The sequence below is a fragment of the Physeter macrocephalus genome, chromosome 3, assembly GCF_002837175.3.
Source record: "Physeter macrocephalus isolate SW-GA chromosome 3, ASM283717v5, whole genome shotgun sequence".
NCBI lineage: Eukaryota > Metazoa > Chordata > Mammalia > Artiodactyla > Physeteridae > Physeter > Physeter macrocephalus.
Genome location: NC_041216.1, coordinates 7,464,349 through 7,482,871, shown reverse-complemented (window position 1 = coordinate 7,482,871; position 18,523 = coordinate 7,464,349). Strand labels below are relative to the sequence as shown.

Sequence of the window (18,523 nt, the reverse complement as noted above, 5' to 3'; positions counted from 1 at the left end):
AAAAGGCATGCGTCTCCGGATGGCCGTTTCCCTTCGGTGCTCGGTAAAATATCGCCAGAAACCCCTTTCCTGCAAGCTAGTAGAAAAAAAAAAAACTTGAAAAGGACCCCTTTTTACATGTTTCATAAAAGTAAAATATGAATGAGTTAAAGATCTAAGCATGAAAACTAAAATCGTAAAAGATCTTTTTATGATGTTGCAACCTCAAATTTTATGTAGTTGCTACCTCTGGTAACGGTGATTTGAAGGGAGCACTTTCACTTTTTATTTTGTACACATCTGTATTATTTGAATGTTTCACAATGCTCACGTATTACTCATATTTTAACAGGAAAAAGCACAGCCATCCCTTTATATGTTGCAGCCATTCTGGGGAAAGCTGATATATTCCATGATTAGTTTCTGACATTTGAATGGTTTCACAATTGAGTCTTCATACTAGCCATACTAGCTGCCTCAGAAATGGAAAACCGGTTGCAATTGTATCTCCAAACACAACCATGCAATTCACTTGCTTCTGCAGAAATGTGTAGTCCTTACTCCCTTCTGAATGTTTCTTGCAGCTCTCTGCCCATGAAGGAACATAGAGCCTGAGCAGTTTGGGGCAGCCCATCTATCACGGGATGATGCCAGAGGCAAGTGAGGTCATTAAGTCAAGCATTCCACTATGAACACAGATGCATCCACCATCCTAGAAAGATCCTTTTTTAAACACCACTGGGAAAGAAGTCTCTCAAGCCTCTCTCCCTTTCTCTTTCTCTTTCTCTTTCTCTGTCATTTTGCTTGCATTTTACAATTGCAAAAATTACATATACTATACACACACATACACAAATAATACAGAAGTGAAGAATGAAATATTTAGTGAGAATATTTAAAATATTTAGTCTGAAATATAGACTCACCAAATATCTGTATCCTTCCAGACCTTTTTTCCTTTGTATATACCAATATTCATTCATAAAGGCTACAGAATTCTGAATTGGAAAATCTAATTTTTAAAAAGGACCCAAGTATCTTTTTAACCGGCTCTTTCCTCCTCCCCCAGGACTCTTGAAATCCCCTCTAGCTAAGTCAAACTAGAGATTCTCTAACTTCTCATTAATATAAAAGAAAGTAGATTTTCAAGACATAACTTGTTCTGTTTTACTGAGAATTAGGGAGAATCCCTCCTTCAATTAAAGTCTTAGAATAACCAAATCTTAGATTAGAAGAAGTGTCTGTGGAGGTTCCAGAAACAGCATGATGTAGTCAGTTTTTCTGTAAAGGGCCAGATAGTAAATATTTTGGGCTTTGTAGGCCATAAGGTATCTGCCACAACTACTCAATGATGCCATTGTAGTGCAAAAAGCAGCCATAGCCTATATATAAATCAGTGAACATGCAATGTTCCAATAAAACTTTATTTACAAAAACAGGTGAGAGGGAGAGGTGGATCTGGTTCATGCAACATAGTTTTCAGACCCCTGAAGTAGTGGGAGACCTGTAAATCAACAAATAACTCTGGTCCCAGCTCCACCTCTTCCAACCTTGGTGCAAAATTCATTGAGCCTCAGTTTCCTTATTTATAAAAGGGACATTTAGGAGAGAGATTTTCTTTGTATTTCTCTTGAGATGGGAAGGAGTTGCAGGTTTGGTTGGCTCCATGAGTGTAAGAAATCATATCCTGCTCCTTCATGAACCCTGGGAAGTTTAGCAGGAACGTAAAGAAGAATGACCACATTGTACCTAGGGAATGTGGCCACACTACGGGAGGCTACCAGCCTTGCCAAGACTCCCAAGCTTGACATGGAAGCATCAGCGCACGCCATACTCAGAAGACTCTGTGAGCTTAGATAGTAAGGTTGGGACAAAGATAGACTGGAGATCAGTGGCCCACCCCTAAATATTCAGGGATGTTAATGTATCAGATACTGTTGATGCCCTGCCCATAACCTTTTTACCTACTTATGGTAGCTGCCATCCTCTAGCTGCTGTAAATCTTGATTAATAACAACCCACAGCTTTGCCTTTCTTCAGAGAATTTCCCTCAACCACATGAGAAGCATCTTTGCCTGCGAGGCTATGCACCTATTCCTACTCCCCAGCCATTGACTGACTGACACAGGGATAAAAGGTCAATTCCCTTAACTTAAACTGGGATATAATTTGTCCTCCAGAGTTTCCCTGTGGATCAGTCTAAAGCTAAGCTCCAGCCAAGACCACATTCTTGCTTAGCTTTATTCCCTGCCCTATCTTGCTTCTGTTACTCCCCTTCTCCTACTACAGAAGCTAAAAGGAATTCTTTAGCAGATATTAATGTTAACAAGCTGCTGTGTCTAAAGTCCTTAGGCAAGAATCTCTTATAGAATAGAAAAACAAAATTATGGAGAGGTTCACATATTGCATCATAAGTACACAAAATCTGGCCCCCAACTTCATATTTTACATCAATTAACATCACAGGGAAATGGAACAATTTACATCTAAGCTAAAAGAAAACACAGCCTGGCTATCTAAGGTAGACTCAGGAGTCGTTTGAACATGTTTTCTTGGTAAGGCCTGAGAAATCTTGGATCACATTTCTCCAGTGACTTCAAAATTCCTTTTATGAGTTTTGGCTGAGTGAAAATCAAAAGGGAAAACGGAATTTAAAAGTTCCCACATTATTATGAAAAGACTGATTGTTTTCTGAGGTGATGGTATCAAGCAAGAATCTGTTTCAAACCTGTCTAATCAATAAATGAGAGTTCTATACCCTTGGTAACAAATCACCAGAATGGTTTTTTCAATCAATCAATATTGATATATCAATTACCTAATGAACATGTTTTTGCAAGCCAACCACTCAGTGACAACTCCTTATCTCTAAAAGTCAGCCAATCAAGATTTGACTGATTCCAATGAACATACTTCTGAATGCCAACTAATGAACAGACTCACCCAAGTAACCACACTTGTTAGGATTATGTCAACCCCCTCATGCCTCTGAAAATCCACCAATCTCTGAATTCCATGCTTTCCCCAAACTCTAAGATCAGCAGTCTGCTCTTTTTGGAGAAACTAAGCCTGATCAGCATGTACTTAAGTAAGCAATAAATTAAGCTTTGTATTTTTTGTTTTAGATGTTGATTGGTGGTCTCATCTATTGACATGTGGAGGGTCTCTAGCTTTGAGTGGGTCCAGAACAAGAAAGTGCTCTGCAGCAGTGTCAAGCTACAATATAAGCAGGCTGGCTACTTGGGCCATTTGCTCCCAGTTGACTGCATGTTACTAGAGTTGTCTTTGGTAAAGAAATATGCCATGTGGAACTTCTATTAATCCACAGTGGGAGAGTTGTAGCTCAGACCTCTATGATTCTAGAGCAAGGGCATACCATCTTGGTAGAAGTGTCTGACCATAGGACATCAAATGACCATATAGTTAGAACTTCTCATTATGAGCTGAGTTCTATCTAACCCCCCAGATTATAAGATGAAGTGGGCCCAGCAGTAATACATCATAAAATGAAAGTGATACATCTAGGATCACATCTGAGCAGGTCCAGAGATCACAAGTAAACTGCACAAATAGTTTGGCAGGGATAATTGATCCTGATCATCATGAGGAGATAGGGCTGCTGCTACATAATGAGGGCATAGAGGAATATGTTTAGCACTCAGGTGATCTACTGGGGCATCTCTTGGTACTCCTATGCCCAGTTGAACTATAAGTGGGCAATTATAGCAACCATGGCCTGGTAAGGGTCTGGTGACCAGGAGACCAGACACCTTAGAAATGAGAGTGTGGACGTGTATCAAATTATCACATTTTACACCTTAGACTTAAACAATATTATAGGTCAATTATACCTCAATGAAGCTGGAGGGAAAAAGAAATTAGGATGTGGGTCAACTTACCAGGTAAGCCAAAGGGGAGGGAGATCTAAAATGAGTGGTGGTGGGGCTTCCCTGGTGGTGCAGTGGTTAAGAACCTGCCTGCCAATGCAGGGGACATGGGCTCACACCCTGCTCTGGGAAGATCCCACATGCTGCCTAGCAACTAAGCCTGTGCACCACAACTACTGAGCCTGCACTCTAGAGCCCGTGAGCCACAACTACTGAAGCCAGCGTGCCTAGAGCCATGCTCCGCAACAAGAGAAGCTACCGCAATGAGAAGCCTGTGCACGGCAACGAAGAGTAGCCCCCGCTCGCCACAACTAGAGAAAGCCCACGCACAGCAATGAAGAAGACCCAACACAGCCAAAATAACAATAATAATAAAAAAATTTTTTAAATTTTAATAATAAAAAATAAAATAAAATGAGCGGTGGTAGAGGGAGATGATGAGTGTCAGTTACAACTCGTGGACCAAATGCAGCAACGGGGGCTATCGTTCATTCCACTAACCCTCCTCTTGTAAGTTTCCTCAGATTTGTGACCAACCAGGGTCCTGGAGAAGCTATGCCTGGACAAAGTGAAATTAATATGAGATGAAAGTGGAGCTGACTGGGGCAAGGGGTGGACTATAGATGCTTTATCAGGGCAAACACCCCCCAGCTATGTTGGTTAATAACAACTCACAGCTGCCGTATTAATTTGCTTGGGCTACCATACAAAATATTACGGCCTGGGTGGCTTAAACAACAGAAATTTATTTTCTCAGTTCTGGAAGCTAATAAGTCCAAGATCAAGGTGCCAACACGGTTCAGTTCCTGGTGAGAGCTCTTTTCCAGGGTTACAGAGGGCTGACTTCTCACTGTCTCCTTACATGGCCTTTCCTCTGTGTGGAGAGAGAGAGAATCTTCCTCTTCTTATATGACCGCTCAGCCCATCATGAAGGCAAACACTCATGACCTAATCTAACCCTAATTACCTCCGTGCAAAGGTTCTGTCTCCAAGTATAATCACATTGGGGGCTAGGGCTTTAACATATGAATTTTGTGGGGGACACAAACATTCAGCCCAGAACAGCTGCCCTCTCTTCTAGAGAACTGTCCTCCCCTCACTCGGGAGACTGCACCCCACCTTGAGCAACAACTCGTTGACACAGGGATACAAAAGACTGGCTCTTCTGCCTCAATGGATAACTAATTCTGAGTTCTATTTTGTGCTCCAGAGCTTTCTTGTAGAATCAGCTGAGACCACATTCTTGCCAGCTCTTTACTCTCTGTCCCATCCTGCTTCTCTCACACCCTCTCTCCAGAAATCACTCCCCGAATAAGTCACTTGAACAAGAATCCCTGTCCCAGACTCTGCTTCTAGGGAACCTAATCCAAGCCACTGTACATTGCTCAGAATTTTTGTGTGGTCTTAGGGAGAGGGAGTCCCCAAAAACATTTCTGAAATTGAATTTCTTATTAACCAGGGTGAGTGAGGGCTCACGTGATATTTATCTAATGTAGAAAAATGCACCGCTTCTTACGTGTGACAGTTGTAGGGTAAAAGTCACACCCATTACAGGTGTATATCTCTTGTCCTGTGGTTTGCACCACACCCCTTCCAGCAGATGAATTTATTTTGAACAAGGTACATCCTTCCATTGCCAGATGCAAGTCAGAACTTTTAAAACAATCCACGATGTGATAGGAAACTATCTCTTAATAGCAAGGCACCATCTACCAGAACCATGCTTAACTGAATGACTGTCCCCCTCTTCAGTCTTCCATGTTTCCTGTTTCATTTGCTTCTGCCAGTCAGAGCCCATTCCCTTGGCACATTCTGACCGACCTTCAGTGACTATAGCTTCCCCTTTGGCCCTACCTTTGCCTCATAGGCTGGTTGTGATATTCAGCCACTGATATTCATTAGTTGTCCTTGGCTTCACCTCTCAATGATGCCCTTGCCTCCTTGATTACATCTGACATATGCTACCTGCCCCTCTGGAACAGGCCCTGATACTCCCAAGGTTCTGGGCTTATCAGGCCCACTCTGTATAAACCACTCTCGTACACATTCAAGTCCCATTCTTCTCATCCTTCGTGGTACCTCTGAGGTTGTCCACCCCAGATGGATAAATATGTCAGTTAAATAGTTCATTTTTTGTCATCCATATTTTTTTGATTATTAGACACTTGAAGTCATAAGCAGCATTTCTAAATCCTTGTCCTTTTCTACAAGGCACCTTTCTAGATCACATCTTTGGCCTTCATGATACCTACTTTTACTTCAGCCTGGATGTTCATCTCTCCTCATCACATTTCTGTTTAACACCTTCTGCATCAGGTCAGGAAGATTTCTTCCAAACACACGTTTCCATAAAATGGTCTCTATGCTTACCACTGATGTTTGTCACATTCCAGAAAACTCAATTCCTCCAACTTGGATAGACAGTGCAAATGGTGGTTAAAAGCTTATATTTAGAAATAAAACAAACCCAAGTTTCAATCCTGGCTCTACCACTTACTAGCTGGATGACCTTGACCAAGATGTTCAACTTTTTTGAGTCTTAATTTCATTACCTATAAAATGAGGAATGAACGTGATAGTACTTACCTCACAGAGTTGTTGTGAGGATGAAATGAGATAAAACAAAGTGTTTAGCCTAGTGTCTGGCATAGAGTATGCATTTAATAAATGATATTATTATTACATATTCACCATCTTCAAAGGCAGCTGTTCAAGTCCCAGAGCTGTCTGGTAGTTATGCAAATGGCCAATCAATGCATAGTAAGAACTATCCATCAGAGCCATTCACCACTGTGGGAGGTGGATGTACCAAGGATGTACCAGAAGGAAGTTCATTACAGGAGAGGTTGGGCCAGAGGGGAGTCAGTCCAGACAGAATGCAGGGTACCAAACCAAAGCATAGAAGGCGGAAGGCAGCCCACCCAAGCCTCAACTGGAGAGGCAGGGCAGGGGAGAAGGCCAGGGATGAATGAGGGTATGTTTGGGGTAAACAGAGAAAGATTAAAGTACAAATGGCTGAACTGCACGGATTTGGAATGAAAACCCTGAAAAACAATGTCCTTCCTGGGCAAGGTACCCTGAGGTGATAGAAGCAGTCTTAGAGAAAAAGATGCAGGACAGAGAAGAACCTTCTCAAATTTCAAATTCTCTTTCCTGCTTCCCCACTACTGACCTGGAAAAAAGTTTTGCTTTCAGTTAGAAGGCTTTGGGATGGAGCCAGTCCTAGGGAAGAAGTTAAATTAAAAATCAGGAACCTAGAGATTGGACAAACTGTATGAATACATCTTGTGCTCCAGGCCTTAGATTCTCCATCTGGAAAGAAAGAATTTTTCCTGGAAAATCTCCCATACCTCCCCATCCCTGGGTTGTGTGATTGGCCTAAAACACAAACACCAGGGCTGGCTGGTGTTTTCAGCAGCAGGCTCCAGCATCCTGGAAGCTGTCAGACAAATGACACCTTTCTCCTCCTTGCATTACCCCCAGGGACCAAAGTGGTCACATCTGCTGATGGCCAAAAACACAACTCTCCTTGTAGGTCCCACAGGAGCTGACGCAGCCCCAGTAGAATTGAAGTGGTCCATAATCAGAGACCTGTTGCTGTCTTGTACTGTCTGAAACTGACAGCACCAAGCATGTCACTGGCACATAATTTCTATTTACCACCTATAACTGTTTTAACCTCTTGCCCAGAGTCAGGGGAAAGGACCTAATGACTTTTAGAGAATTCCAGTGACCCAAGAAGCCTGTAATCATTAAATACAGTGATTCTGGGATCCTTTAGGAAAAGTCATAGAGGACTTATGAGAATTCTGCATAAACATCAGAAGTATCATTTGTGCCATCTGATTTTTCGTCCCCAAGGAGATTAAACAGAACCAGGAAGCCTGGTGTACCTCCTCCCAGGGCTTGGAAAAATAAAGGAATTCAGGACCATGTTAAGCTCTGCCTTACCTGTCTCCCTCCTATTCTCATCCCAAATCCATCTTCCACCTGGAGCCCACCCCTAACTATCCCATCACCCACTCAGGCTCTGAGCCAATGAAAGTTGATGAGCTCTCTTGATTAGGGCCCTTTAATCTAATGGTTCCTGCTCCAAAGCACCCCCTTCTATATTCCTGCTCTCTGATATATCTAGGGCTTTGGACTGTGGAGACAAGAGTAAGATACAAATGTGCCCTGACTCCAGCCACCCAGAACTGATGTTTCGATTGTTGAGACTCCGGGCTAAAAGCCCATCCTGAGCCTGGTCCTCCTTGCTGCTCATCTTCTGAAAGCATTTGCTTCCCTGATGCTTCTCCTGCCATGAGGAAGTATGGCAGGCCAGCTTGCTGCTGGCACCTGCCACACTGTAGCATAACACAAACACTAATGGCAGAAATAATCACAGTGACAACGGCTTGGTCTACACGCAGAAGGTACTTGTCATCTCCCCAGGAGCCTCTTGGCCTAGGGCTCAACTGTGATGATGTACCTGGCGCCTGGCCCACACTGTCATAGTCACACACCAGATTCATCTGAATGGTTGACATTATCATTACTGTCAGCACCATTCTTGATAACTATTCATTTATTCCTGCGAAACACATTTGCTGAGGACAAACTGCCTGCCAGGTACTGTGCAAGATTCTAAAGGAGTTACAAAGACGAACAGTTTCAAGGAGGAGGCCCCAGAGAAGAGAGAGATCAACAAATAATTCCAATATAGGATTGTACAGATTGCTGTTGTAGGTGGATGGATTCTCAGTGCCTAGAAAAATGATTGGCCATAGTGAGTGCTCAACAAATATGTTTCAATGAAGAATGAATGAATGAGTGAATGGATTGATTGATTAATTAATTAACTGGTTAAGAACATGGAGTCTAGATTCAGAGTGCCTGGGTCTGAATACCATCTCTGTGTGGTTTGGGACAGGTTACATGACTTCTCTATGCCTTAGTTCCCTTATCTGTAAAATGGGTTAATAACAGTACCTTCCTTATGGGGTTGTTGTAAAGATTATTTGTAAGTTGTTTAGAACATAGCACTATTATGGCATAAATAGTAACACACAATACTACATAAGTGTTTGGTAAATAAAACCAACTGGCTAGGAGCTCATCAGGTTGACAGGGTAGAAAGTCAAGGGTGTAAAATAAAGCATTCCAAACAATGTAACGGTATTGAGGTTTCCAACAGATGGCATCTTCAAGAAATGTTTCCCCTAATGGGAACATCCTAAAGGGAGGCATTGCTTTTAAAGCAAGAGCATAACTCAGTCAAGGATGCATTCGAGAAAAGTTGTTGTGGCCATTGTGAAGAGGAAGAATTGGAGGGAAAGAGACTTGACCCCAGAAGACCAATGAGGGGGCTGTTAGCATCACCCGGTGGGGAACAATGCAGTCAGGACAGAGGCTGATAAGGAAGGCATGGTTGTGAGAAAACTTCTGAATCAGAGCAGCTGGCGATAAATGCTCTGGAAGAAAAAGAAGCAAGAGCACAGTCAGAAGATGCAGGCCCTGGGCTGGGCAGCCTGCTCTTTGAGGCATTTGCCAAGCAGCTATCCATGTGAGTGATTTAGCATCTCTCACCAGGAAGCTCCCTGGAGGGATTAGCATGCAGGCAGGTCTGGGGAGTTCAGATGGCTGTGCAGAGCCCAAGGTTGGATGAGCAGTGGCCAGGGCTCCTTTTCAGTACCCTGGACCCAAGTTTTCTGCACTGCTTTGGCTCCAGAGGTGGCTGATGAAGCTCTCCGCTCTTCATGACCTGTTAGATCTGCTCAGCTTCCTGGCTCTCATCTGGGGAAATGCGCCCAGGTGAGACCAGGGGAATTGATGCAGATTCATCTCTGACTTAGGATGTTATTCATTTGTACTGATAGTATGATGTAATGGTTAAGTGCATGGGTGATTAGCACCAAGCAGACTGGGTCCAAATCCCAAATTCAACACTTAACTGTGTGACCTTGGGTAGGTTACTTAAGTTCTCTGTGCCTCCATTTTCTAATCTGTAAAACAGAGATGATAATAGTATCTACCTATAAGGATGATGTAAGAATTAAATGAGGTAATTTGTTTATGAAGAGAACCTATTACAGCTTTTAAGATATATTCAGTCCTATGTATGTATTTAAATTGTTTGATTATCGTGTTTAAATAAAATGTGTTTTGGTTATTTAATACTGCTACTATTTCCATTTTCTATATGAGAAAAAGTGAGCCCAACAGAATGCAAGCTTCATATAAACAGAGAGTTTGTATCGCTCCTGTTGTATCCCCAGTCCATAGTAGGGTACCTGGAACCGTATTACTTGGTATTTACTGAATACTTTTTGAATGAGTGAATGATTGGTACTCTACCTCCAGGATACATGGGGTGTACAGATGCTAATTCAGAAGCACTTTGGTAGAATTGTTCCACGGCCAAACAACTTCCATTTGGGTTTTTGGTAATTGTTCCACTTAACGTGTCAATATTAGCAGTAGGTGTCTAAAAAAGAAAAAGTTAAAGCACTGGTTGCACACTTGAGGTCTGCTCTAGAGGGCTATTTGGCAGCAAGGAAGAGAAATCTGCCCAATCCAGCTTAATAAAGTGTTTTTTACATTGGAAGAACACAGGAGAAACTCATTGAACCCACCTCCAACAAGTCCAGTCAATATGCTTGGGAACTAAGAAATCATTGGGCAGTAACTACCCCCCATTTCTGTCTCTTAGAGCCTCCTAATTTCCTGCCTCTATGTTTTTCTGCATGTCTGCTCCATTCTTCTCTCAAAGACTGGTTTCCTCTGTTTCCACGTACACTATTATGGCTGCCCCAATACACGGGAAGCGAGAAAGAATCTGACTGGCCCAGCTTTAAGCAACTGTTCCCTACTCCCATCTAATCATCTATGACTAGGAGGTAGGACTGAGGGATTCAGAGGACTCCTGCTTTTGGAAGAGGATATGCACGAGAAGAATATGAAGCGCACCTCTAGAACATGGTCCTTTCCCCGGAAATTAAATAAAACTGAGGAGTACTGACAAAGTATCTGTCCTTATGGGTGAGCTTTCTTTTTTGTGAGTAGGATGTAAGCCCAGAAATTTACCCAGAGTCCTAGACACATCCTTTCCACAGGCACTCCACCAGGCTTAGCTGAGTTCAGCTCCTGCCTGCCTGGTTTCTGCTACTTCCAAACTCAGTTTCCAGAACCCAGTGGCCCTCACCAGAAGATCTGATCACGCCAGGAAAACAAGGACCCAAGAGCTGTTTTTGACTACTTAACATAACCCAAGAGAGGAGATAAACCTCTCATAGAGCTGTGTCAACAGACCTTCCCTCCCAGAATTGTCAGATCTCAAGGATAGGGCTTGGGGTGAAGGGGGAAGACCAGGTTTGGGAAAATAACATATTCTAGCCTGTGCTTTATATTAGCTACTTTTTGCAGTGGTTCCCCACTTTACATTCAGTAGATGTAGCTAGGATCCTCAAAATGACCCTGCAGATCTGAAATTTTTATCCTCATTACACAACTGAGAAATATTGAAGTTGGAAGAGGTGAGGTGACTTGTCCAAAGTCACACAGTTAGGTGCTGATCTGAGACTGGAACCCAGGTCTGTTGGATGCCCAGCCCAGAGTTCCACTGTACTGCTACCTGGCAATGGTTTGGGGAGTGAGACTGTATCTGGGGAAAATACAGAGAAGGCCAAAGCTTGCAGGTGGCTGGAGATGCAGAGAGTTAATTCAGCATCTCAGCCCCTCAAGGATGGATGGCCTGATAAAGCTGGTCAGAGACTGCAGAGAATGAGGAATTGATCTGCCATTTCATGTGAAAATGGATTGTAGCCCCAACCTGTGTGTGTCAATGGAGCTGATTAGCACTTGTGTGAGTCTCCAGCCATCGATTGGCAGGTGAGAATCATTCTGGGAGCAGCAGGGAACCAGTCCTCTCCCACCTCCATCCCCACCAGCTTCCTCCCTCCACAGAGGTTTCCTCCCCCTCCCTGCTACCTGAAGTCTCCAAACCTCCTCCAGCTGCCAGGCCTAATGTGTGCTCAGAGCTCCTCTACCTGCTTTTGACCAAAAGAGGAGGCATGGCTGGTACTTACCTCATTCAGCTATGCTAGGTGCAGCTGGTAGAAAGGCAGCTGGCCTTTCCAAAATGCACTGCCTGCTTGGAGGATAAAATGTGAGTGAGTGGGTGCAGGGTTCAAGTTGGAGCTTACACCATGCAATGGAAAAAGCAAGGGCTCTGACACACATTGACCATGTGACCTTAGGCAAATCATTTACTCCTCTGGGCTCCGTTTTTCCTATGTATATGTGTGAAGGTTAATTTTGTGTGTCAACTTGACTGGGCTAAGAGATGCCCAGATAGCTGGTAAAACATTTCTGAGTAAGCCTGTGAGGGTGTTTACAGAAGAGGTTAGCATTTGAATCAGTAGACTGAATAAACAAGATCTACCTTCACCAGTGTGGGTGGGCATCATCCAGTCTGTTGATAGGCCCAAATAGAACAAAAAGACGGAGGAAGGGTAAATTCTCTCTCTCTCTCTTCTTGAGTTGAGACATCCATTTTCTCCTGCCCTTAGACATCAGAGCTCTTGGTTCTCAGGCCTTTGGACTCGGGCTGAATTATACTACCAGCAATCCTGGTGCTTCAGCTTACAAACAACTTATTGTGGGGCTTGTCGGACTCCATAACCATGTAAGCCAATTACTATAATAAATATCCTCATATATGTGAATATGTATATCCTATTGTTTCTGTTCTCGGAGAACCCTGACTAATACAGTATGGGATAAAAATAGCTTTCTCACTGGATTGTTTGGATTAAAAAAGGAAGTGTGTGGGGACTTCCCTGGTGGCGCAGTGGTTAAGAATCCGCCTGCCAATGCAGAGGACACGGATTCGAGCCCTGGTCCAGGAAGATCCCACATGCGGCTGAGCAACTAAGCCCGTGCGCCACAACTACTGAGACTGCGCTCTAGAGCCCACGAGCCACAACTAATGAGCCCACGTGCCACAACTACTGAAGCCCGTGTGCCTAGAGCCCGTGCTCTGCTACAAGTGAAACTACTGCAACGAGAAGCCCGCGCACCACAACGAAGAGTAGCCCCCCCCCACCGGCTCACCGCAACTAGAGAAAGCCCGCGCACAGCAACAAAAACCCAACGCAGCCAAAGATAAATAAATAAATAATAAAGTAAATTTATAAAAAAATAAAAAGGAAGTGTGTGAAAAAGTATTTTGCAGTTCCTGACACATAGTAGGAACTAAAAATGTTATTTGGAAATTGACTCTCCACTCTCCTCAAGAGGCACCCACTCTGGGAAGCCTTCTCTGGTTGATCCAACTTCTATCTCTCTTTTCATCATTTGAGTGTCATGCACAAGTGACAACAAGAGTCTCAGTGTTTTCCCTGACCTGGAGAAGTTCTGCCTCCAAGGCAGCTCAGCCCATAGTATTGAGTTGCCTTTGGGTGAGTGAACAGTCAAGTTCCAGCAAGGGAACTAAACAGGCTCAGATTCATCGCCCCCGCCAGCCAGTCTATCTGGACTTAGAGGTTCTATCCTAAGCTTGTCACATGGTATCTAGGGATGCCCTGGGCATTCTTGTACCTGTCAGGCTGTGACCTCTTTCACTGCCTCCAGGGGTACTTGGTTCACATGGCAGACTTCCTTCATTAGTTTTCTCTCCTGTTCCTCCAAGGCTGGAGCTCTGTCCAGTTGGTAGTGGCCTTGATTTTCTGCCTTGATCTTGCCAGACTTCTCCTTAGGGGCCTGGACTTGCCTACTGATGGCTGGCCTTCTGCCCCAAGTTGTTTATGCCTTCTGTTACCAGAGCTTGGCCTCAGCCTTGCCTGAATTGGGCACTTCAGGACCATCATAGGTCTCTGAAGCTACAGCCAGAGAGTGGGGGGTGGGAGCGTCTTCTTGAGTTCCCAAATTTGTAAAGTGTGACTAAGCTCTGTTACTGAATCCTAGGGCTGTAGTGGCAAACGAGGCTTGTGGTCAGGACCATGGACAGAGCCCACAGTGTCCAGAGTGCCTGTGGTTGAGGATGAATTTCATGGCCCTGACTCCATGCTGAAGAAGTGAATAGGGGCACACAGTCAGCACCACGAACAGATGCCAGAAGCTCTGTTGTCCTGGAAGTAGTCTTTAAGACGGTGGATTAGTCAAGATTCTTCTGACTACAAGAAATGGAGACCTATTTCAAACTAGCTTAAGCTAGTCTTTGAACGAGCCAGATGAGTGAGATGGTGGAACTGAGTGCTGAGCGCTGAGATGCAACAAACAGTGGGAAGTAATAGGCACATCCCCCTTTACCTTAAAACAAGATGTGGTTTCTTTAACAGACATGGGGCTATTCAAGCTATCTATTTCTTCTTGAGTAATTCAAGGAAATAGTATTTTTATCCAAGTTGTCAAATTTATTGGTGTAAGGTTGTTCATGGTACCCCCTTATTATCCTTTTAATTTTTCTAGGATTTGTAGTGATAACCTTTCTCTGTTTCCTGATATTGGTGTTGGTAATTTGTATACTCTCTCCATTTTTTCTGATTAGTCTGACTAGAGGTTTATAAATTTCATTTATTTTTTTCATTATTCCTGCCACTGCCTCCATCATGCCAGTTTAGAACATTATCATTTCATTGTGGCAACCTCCTAAGAAGTGTTTATGCCCCAGCCTCCCACTCCAGTACACTCTGCATACTGCTGCCAAATGAATCATCCTAAAAGGCCTTTCATAGGAAGATTTTCAATGACTCTACATTGCTTTTGAATAATTTCCAGGCCCCTTCACTTAATATTCAAGGCTCTCCCCCGCCATCTGACAAGCATTCACATCTCCAGAGTTGTTGCCCACTCCTCCCCTGCATGAGTCCTCCTCTTTTCCAGCCAAACAGATCCATTTGTTATTCCCATTAAATCTAGGTGATTTCTCAGCTCTGTGCCTCTATAATTCTTCAACTGTCGACTGCTGAAGGAAGAACACCAGACTTGGAGTCTGAAGACCAAGACTGGAATCCCATTTATGGGCTATACGGCCTCAATTTCTTCATCTGAAAAATGGGATAATGTTTGTCTTGCAGAGTCATTCCTAATTCATTCAGCAAGTACTTGAAGGAATATGCCCTGAGACTTACTGCATACTTGTGTGCATGTGTGTGCATATGTGCACATGCATGATGAGAAGTAATGCTATTGCATTACATCCCAGCATGAAGGGATGTGCCCTGAAGACAAATACAGAGAATAAAATAGATAGCATTTATTGAGTGCCTACTGTACTTGTTTTTTGAGTCACTACTATACTAAGCTCCAGGGATATAGCAGTGAGCAACAGACAAAACTCCCTGTTCTCTTGGAGTTTACATTTAATCCCTACATTCTAATCCTACACTTAACCTTTTGGAAATCTAAGTCAAAGGCTGCATTCTTTATTTTACTTAAAAATTTATTTGTATTAAAATATATATAACAAAATTTACCATATTAACCAATTTTAAAATTACTTATATTTTTTACATTGTGGCAAAATAAACATAAAATTTACTATCTTAATCATTTTTAAGTGTGCAATTCAGTGGTATTAAGTACATTCACATTGTTGTGTGACCATTACCACCATCCATCTCTAGAACTCTTTTCATCTTGCAAAACTGAAACTCCATACTCATTAAACAATAACCCCATTCCCCCTGTCCCCTAGCCCCTGGCAGCCACGATTCTACTTCCTGTCTCTGTGAATTTGACTACTCTACCTCATATAAGTGGCATTACACAGTATTTGTCTTTTTTTGGAACTGACATTTCACTTATCATAATGTCCTCAAGGTTCATCAATATTGTAGCATTGTCAGAATTTTCTTCTTTTTTAAGGCTGAATAATATTCCATTGTACTTTTTTTTAAAGCAAATCAATACATGTACATAGTTTTAAAAAGCCAACCAGTACTACAAGTCTTATCACAAAAGACAGTAGTCCATACCCCACACACAAGTCTTACTCCTCAAGGCAACCATTTAAAATCACTTTAGCTGTGCCTACTGGTATTTACCCTCTGAGCATCTAAATAATATGCTTTTTATGTTAGTTCTTAATCTACTATAAAAGATAATAATTTAATATTCTTGTAGCACACCCACACCTCTCCCTCTTGCATCCTTCTAGTATAATTATATAACAATTTTCATCAAATCAATATTCAGGATTTGCCTTAATGATTTTTTTTTTTTTTTTTTTTTTTTGCGGTACGCGGGCCTCTCACTGTTGTGGCCTCTCCCGTTGCGGAGCACAGGCTCCGGACGCACAGGCTCAGTGGCCATGGCTCACGGGCCTAGCCGCTCCACAGCATGTGGGTTCTTCCCGGACCGGGGCACGAACCCATGTCCCTTGCATCGGCAGGCAGACTCTCAACCACTGCGCCACCAGGGAAGCCCTGTCACACCTTTTGTAGGCCTTTTCATTCTGGAAGCTCATGTCTTTGAGCTCTGAGAAATTTTCTTCTATTATTTCTGTGAATCTCTTCTCTCCATTTTATCTGATCTCTCTTTTAATATCTAAAGATATTTTCTATGCTCAGTTTCTCCAGTGAGGAATCCACCAGTCCCCACCTGAGAGGTTAAGCACCTGGGCATGAGCATTCTAGAAACCGTGTTTCATGGGCCCTAGAGCCTCATTGTTCACATTCCCCCCCCAATGTCCCTCTTTTTATTTTGACATTCTCCCCTGATTTCCACTGTGCCCAGTGTTCCTGGCTGGAGTCTTTGTGGTTCACTTTTTTAAAATTGAAGTATAGTTGATATACAATATTATATGTTACAGGTTTATAATATAGTGATTCACAGTTTTTAGAGGTTACACTCCCTCATAGTTATTATAAAATATTGGCTATATTCCCCATGCTGTACAATATATACTTTTAGCTTATTTTATACATAATAGTTTGTACCTCTAGTTCACTTTTTTTTTTTTTTTTTTTTTTTTTTTGCAGTACGTGGGCCTCTCACTGTTGTGGCCTCTCCCGTTGCGCACAGGCTCCGGACGCGCAGGCTCAGCGGCCATGGCTCACGGGCCCAGCCGCTCCGCGGCATGTGGGATCTTCCCGGACCGGGGCACGAACCCATGTCCCCTGCATCGGCAGGCAGACTCTCAACCACTGCGCCACCAGGGAAACCCAAGTTCACTGTTTAAGCAGAATAAAACCTCCATTCCCTGCCAGGGTGTGGAAGATACAGTCAGCTGTCCGTGTGTGATAGGGAAGGGACTTGCTTCTTATGCAGACTTTCAACCCATTCCCATGTTCTTAGCCCCATGCCTCATTCCCACCTTCTGTGATAAATGTTGCCTCCAATTCCTTTGTTGTTCCACTGGTCCTGGGTCTCTAATTGGCTGACTCCTCTTTGGCATCCTTTGCTGTAGCACTTAGTACGTAGCTATCTCAGCTCTGCCAACTCTTCCATCCACTTGCCATCTTCCAAAAATGTGTTGACATCTGTGGTCCACCATGGCCTCTTTTATATTCCTTTACTTTTATTTTAGCGAGGTTTTTAAAAAGGAGCAGATATAAATGCATGTATTCCATCTGCCACATTTAACCAGAAATCCAAGGACTGCACTCTTTTTTTTTTTTTTTTTTTGCGGTACGCGGGCCTCTCACTGTTGTGGCCTCTCTCGTTGCGGAGCACAGGCTCCGGACGTGCAGGCTCAGCAGCCATGGCTCACGGGCCTAGCCGCTCCGCGGCATGTGGGATCTTCCCGGACCGGGGCACGAACCCGTGTCCCCTGCATCGGCAGGCAGACTCTCAACCACTGCGCCACCAGGGAAGCCCTGCACTCTTCATTACTACGCTATATTGTCTCTCAAATGAGACAGTACCTCTGGGATCCTACATCCCAATGAGGATGAAATGAGACTACATATGTGAACATACTTTGTAAGCTCTGAAGAGCTATGTGAACGAGAGGGTCTATATTAAATTCCTCTACAAAGTGCCCTCCTTCCTTTTCTCTGCTCTCTGATTCTTTCCCTTCTCCAAGGTACAACTCAAGCTTTTCTTCTCCTTGGGGCCTTCTCTGATCAGCCCAGCTAACAAGGATGTCCCTGAGCCCTGAGCCACCACAGGAGTCTCTGTGCACCTCTCTTGGCCCTAAGCAAAGTTGCTTTATTTGACTATGGGCACAGAGTTCCTGGCCAAGATACATAGTCAAATTTGGATCTTTCAGTGTGCAAGAAAAAAGCTTTCCTTGGACACCAGGTGTGTGCACACAGAGGAAATGCCATATGAGGACACAGCAAAAAGGCAGCCATCTGCAAGCCAAGCAGAGAGGCCTCAGGAAAAAACCTTCCAACACCTTGATCTTGGACTTGATTTTGGATCTTGATCTTGGACAGAATTGAGAGAGATGAACAAAGATGGAGGAGTAGAAGGACGTGCTCTCACTCCCTCTTGTGAGAACACCAGAATCACAACTAGCTGCTGGACAATTATCAACAGGAAGACACTGGAACTCACCAAAAAAAGATACCCCACATCCAAAGACAAAGGAGAAGCCACAATGAGATGGTAGGAGGGGCGCAATCACAGTAAAATCAAATCCCATAACTGCTGGGTGGGTGACTCACAGACTGGAGAGCACAAACGACAGAAGTCCCCCCACTGGGGTGAAGGTTCTGAGCCCCACGTCA

General features: G+C 43.5%; 1 protein-coding gene across 1 annotated transcript in view; it reads right to left on the bottom strand.

The window, feature by feature from the left end:
- Positions 1–8,416, bottom strand: part of PSMB2 (proteasome 20S subunit beta 2) — a 45,250-nt gene extending 36,834 nt beyond the window's left edge. The window contains exons 1-2 of the mRNA XM_007122265.4: positions 8,338–8,416; positions 8,048–8,231 (exon numbers count right to left, since the gene is read on the bottom strand). Coding sequence (XP_007122327.2) covers positions 8,048–8,231; positions 8,338–8,416 — 263 coding nt within the window. The remainder of the gene's footprint in view (positions 1–8,047; positions 8,232–8,337) is intronic.
- Between the last annotated feature and the right edge of the window lie 10,107 nt (positions 8,417–18,523).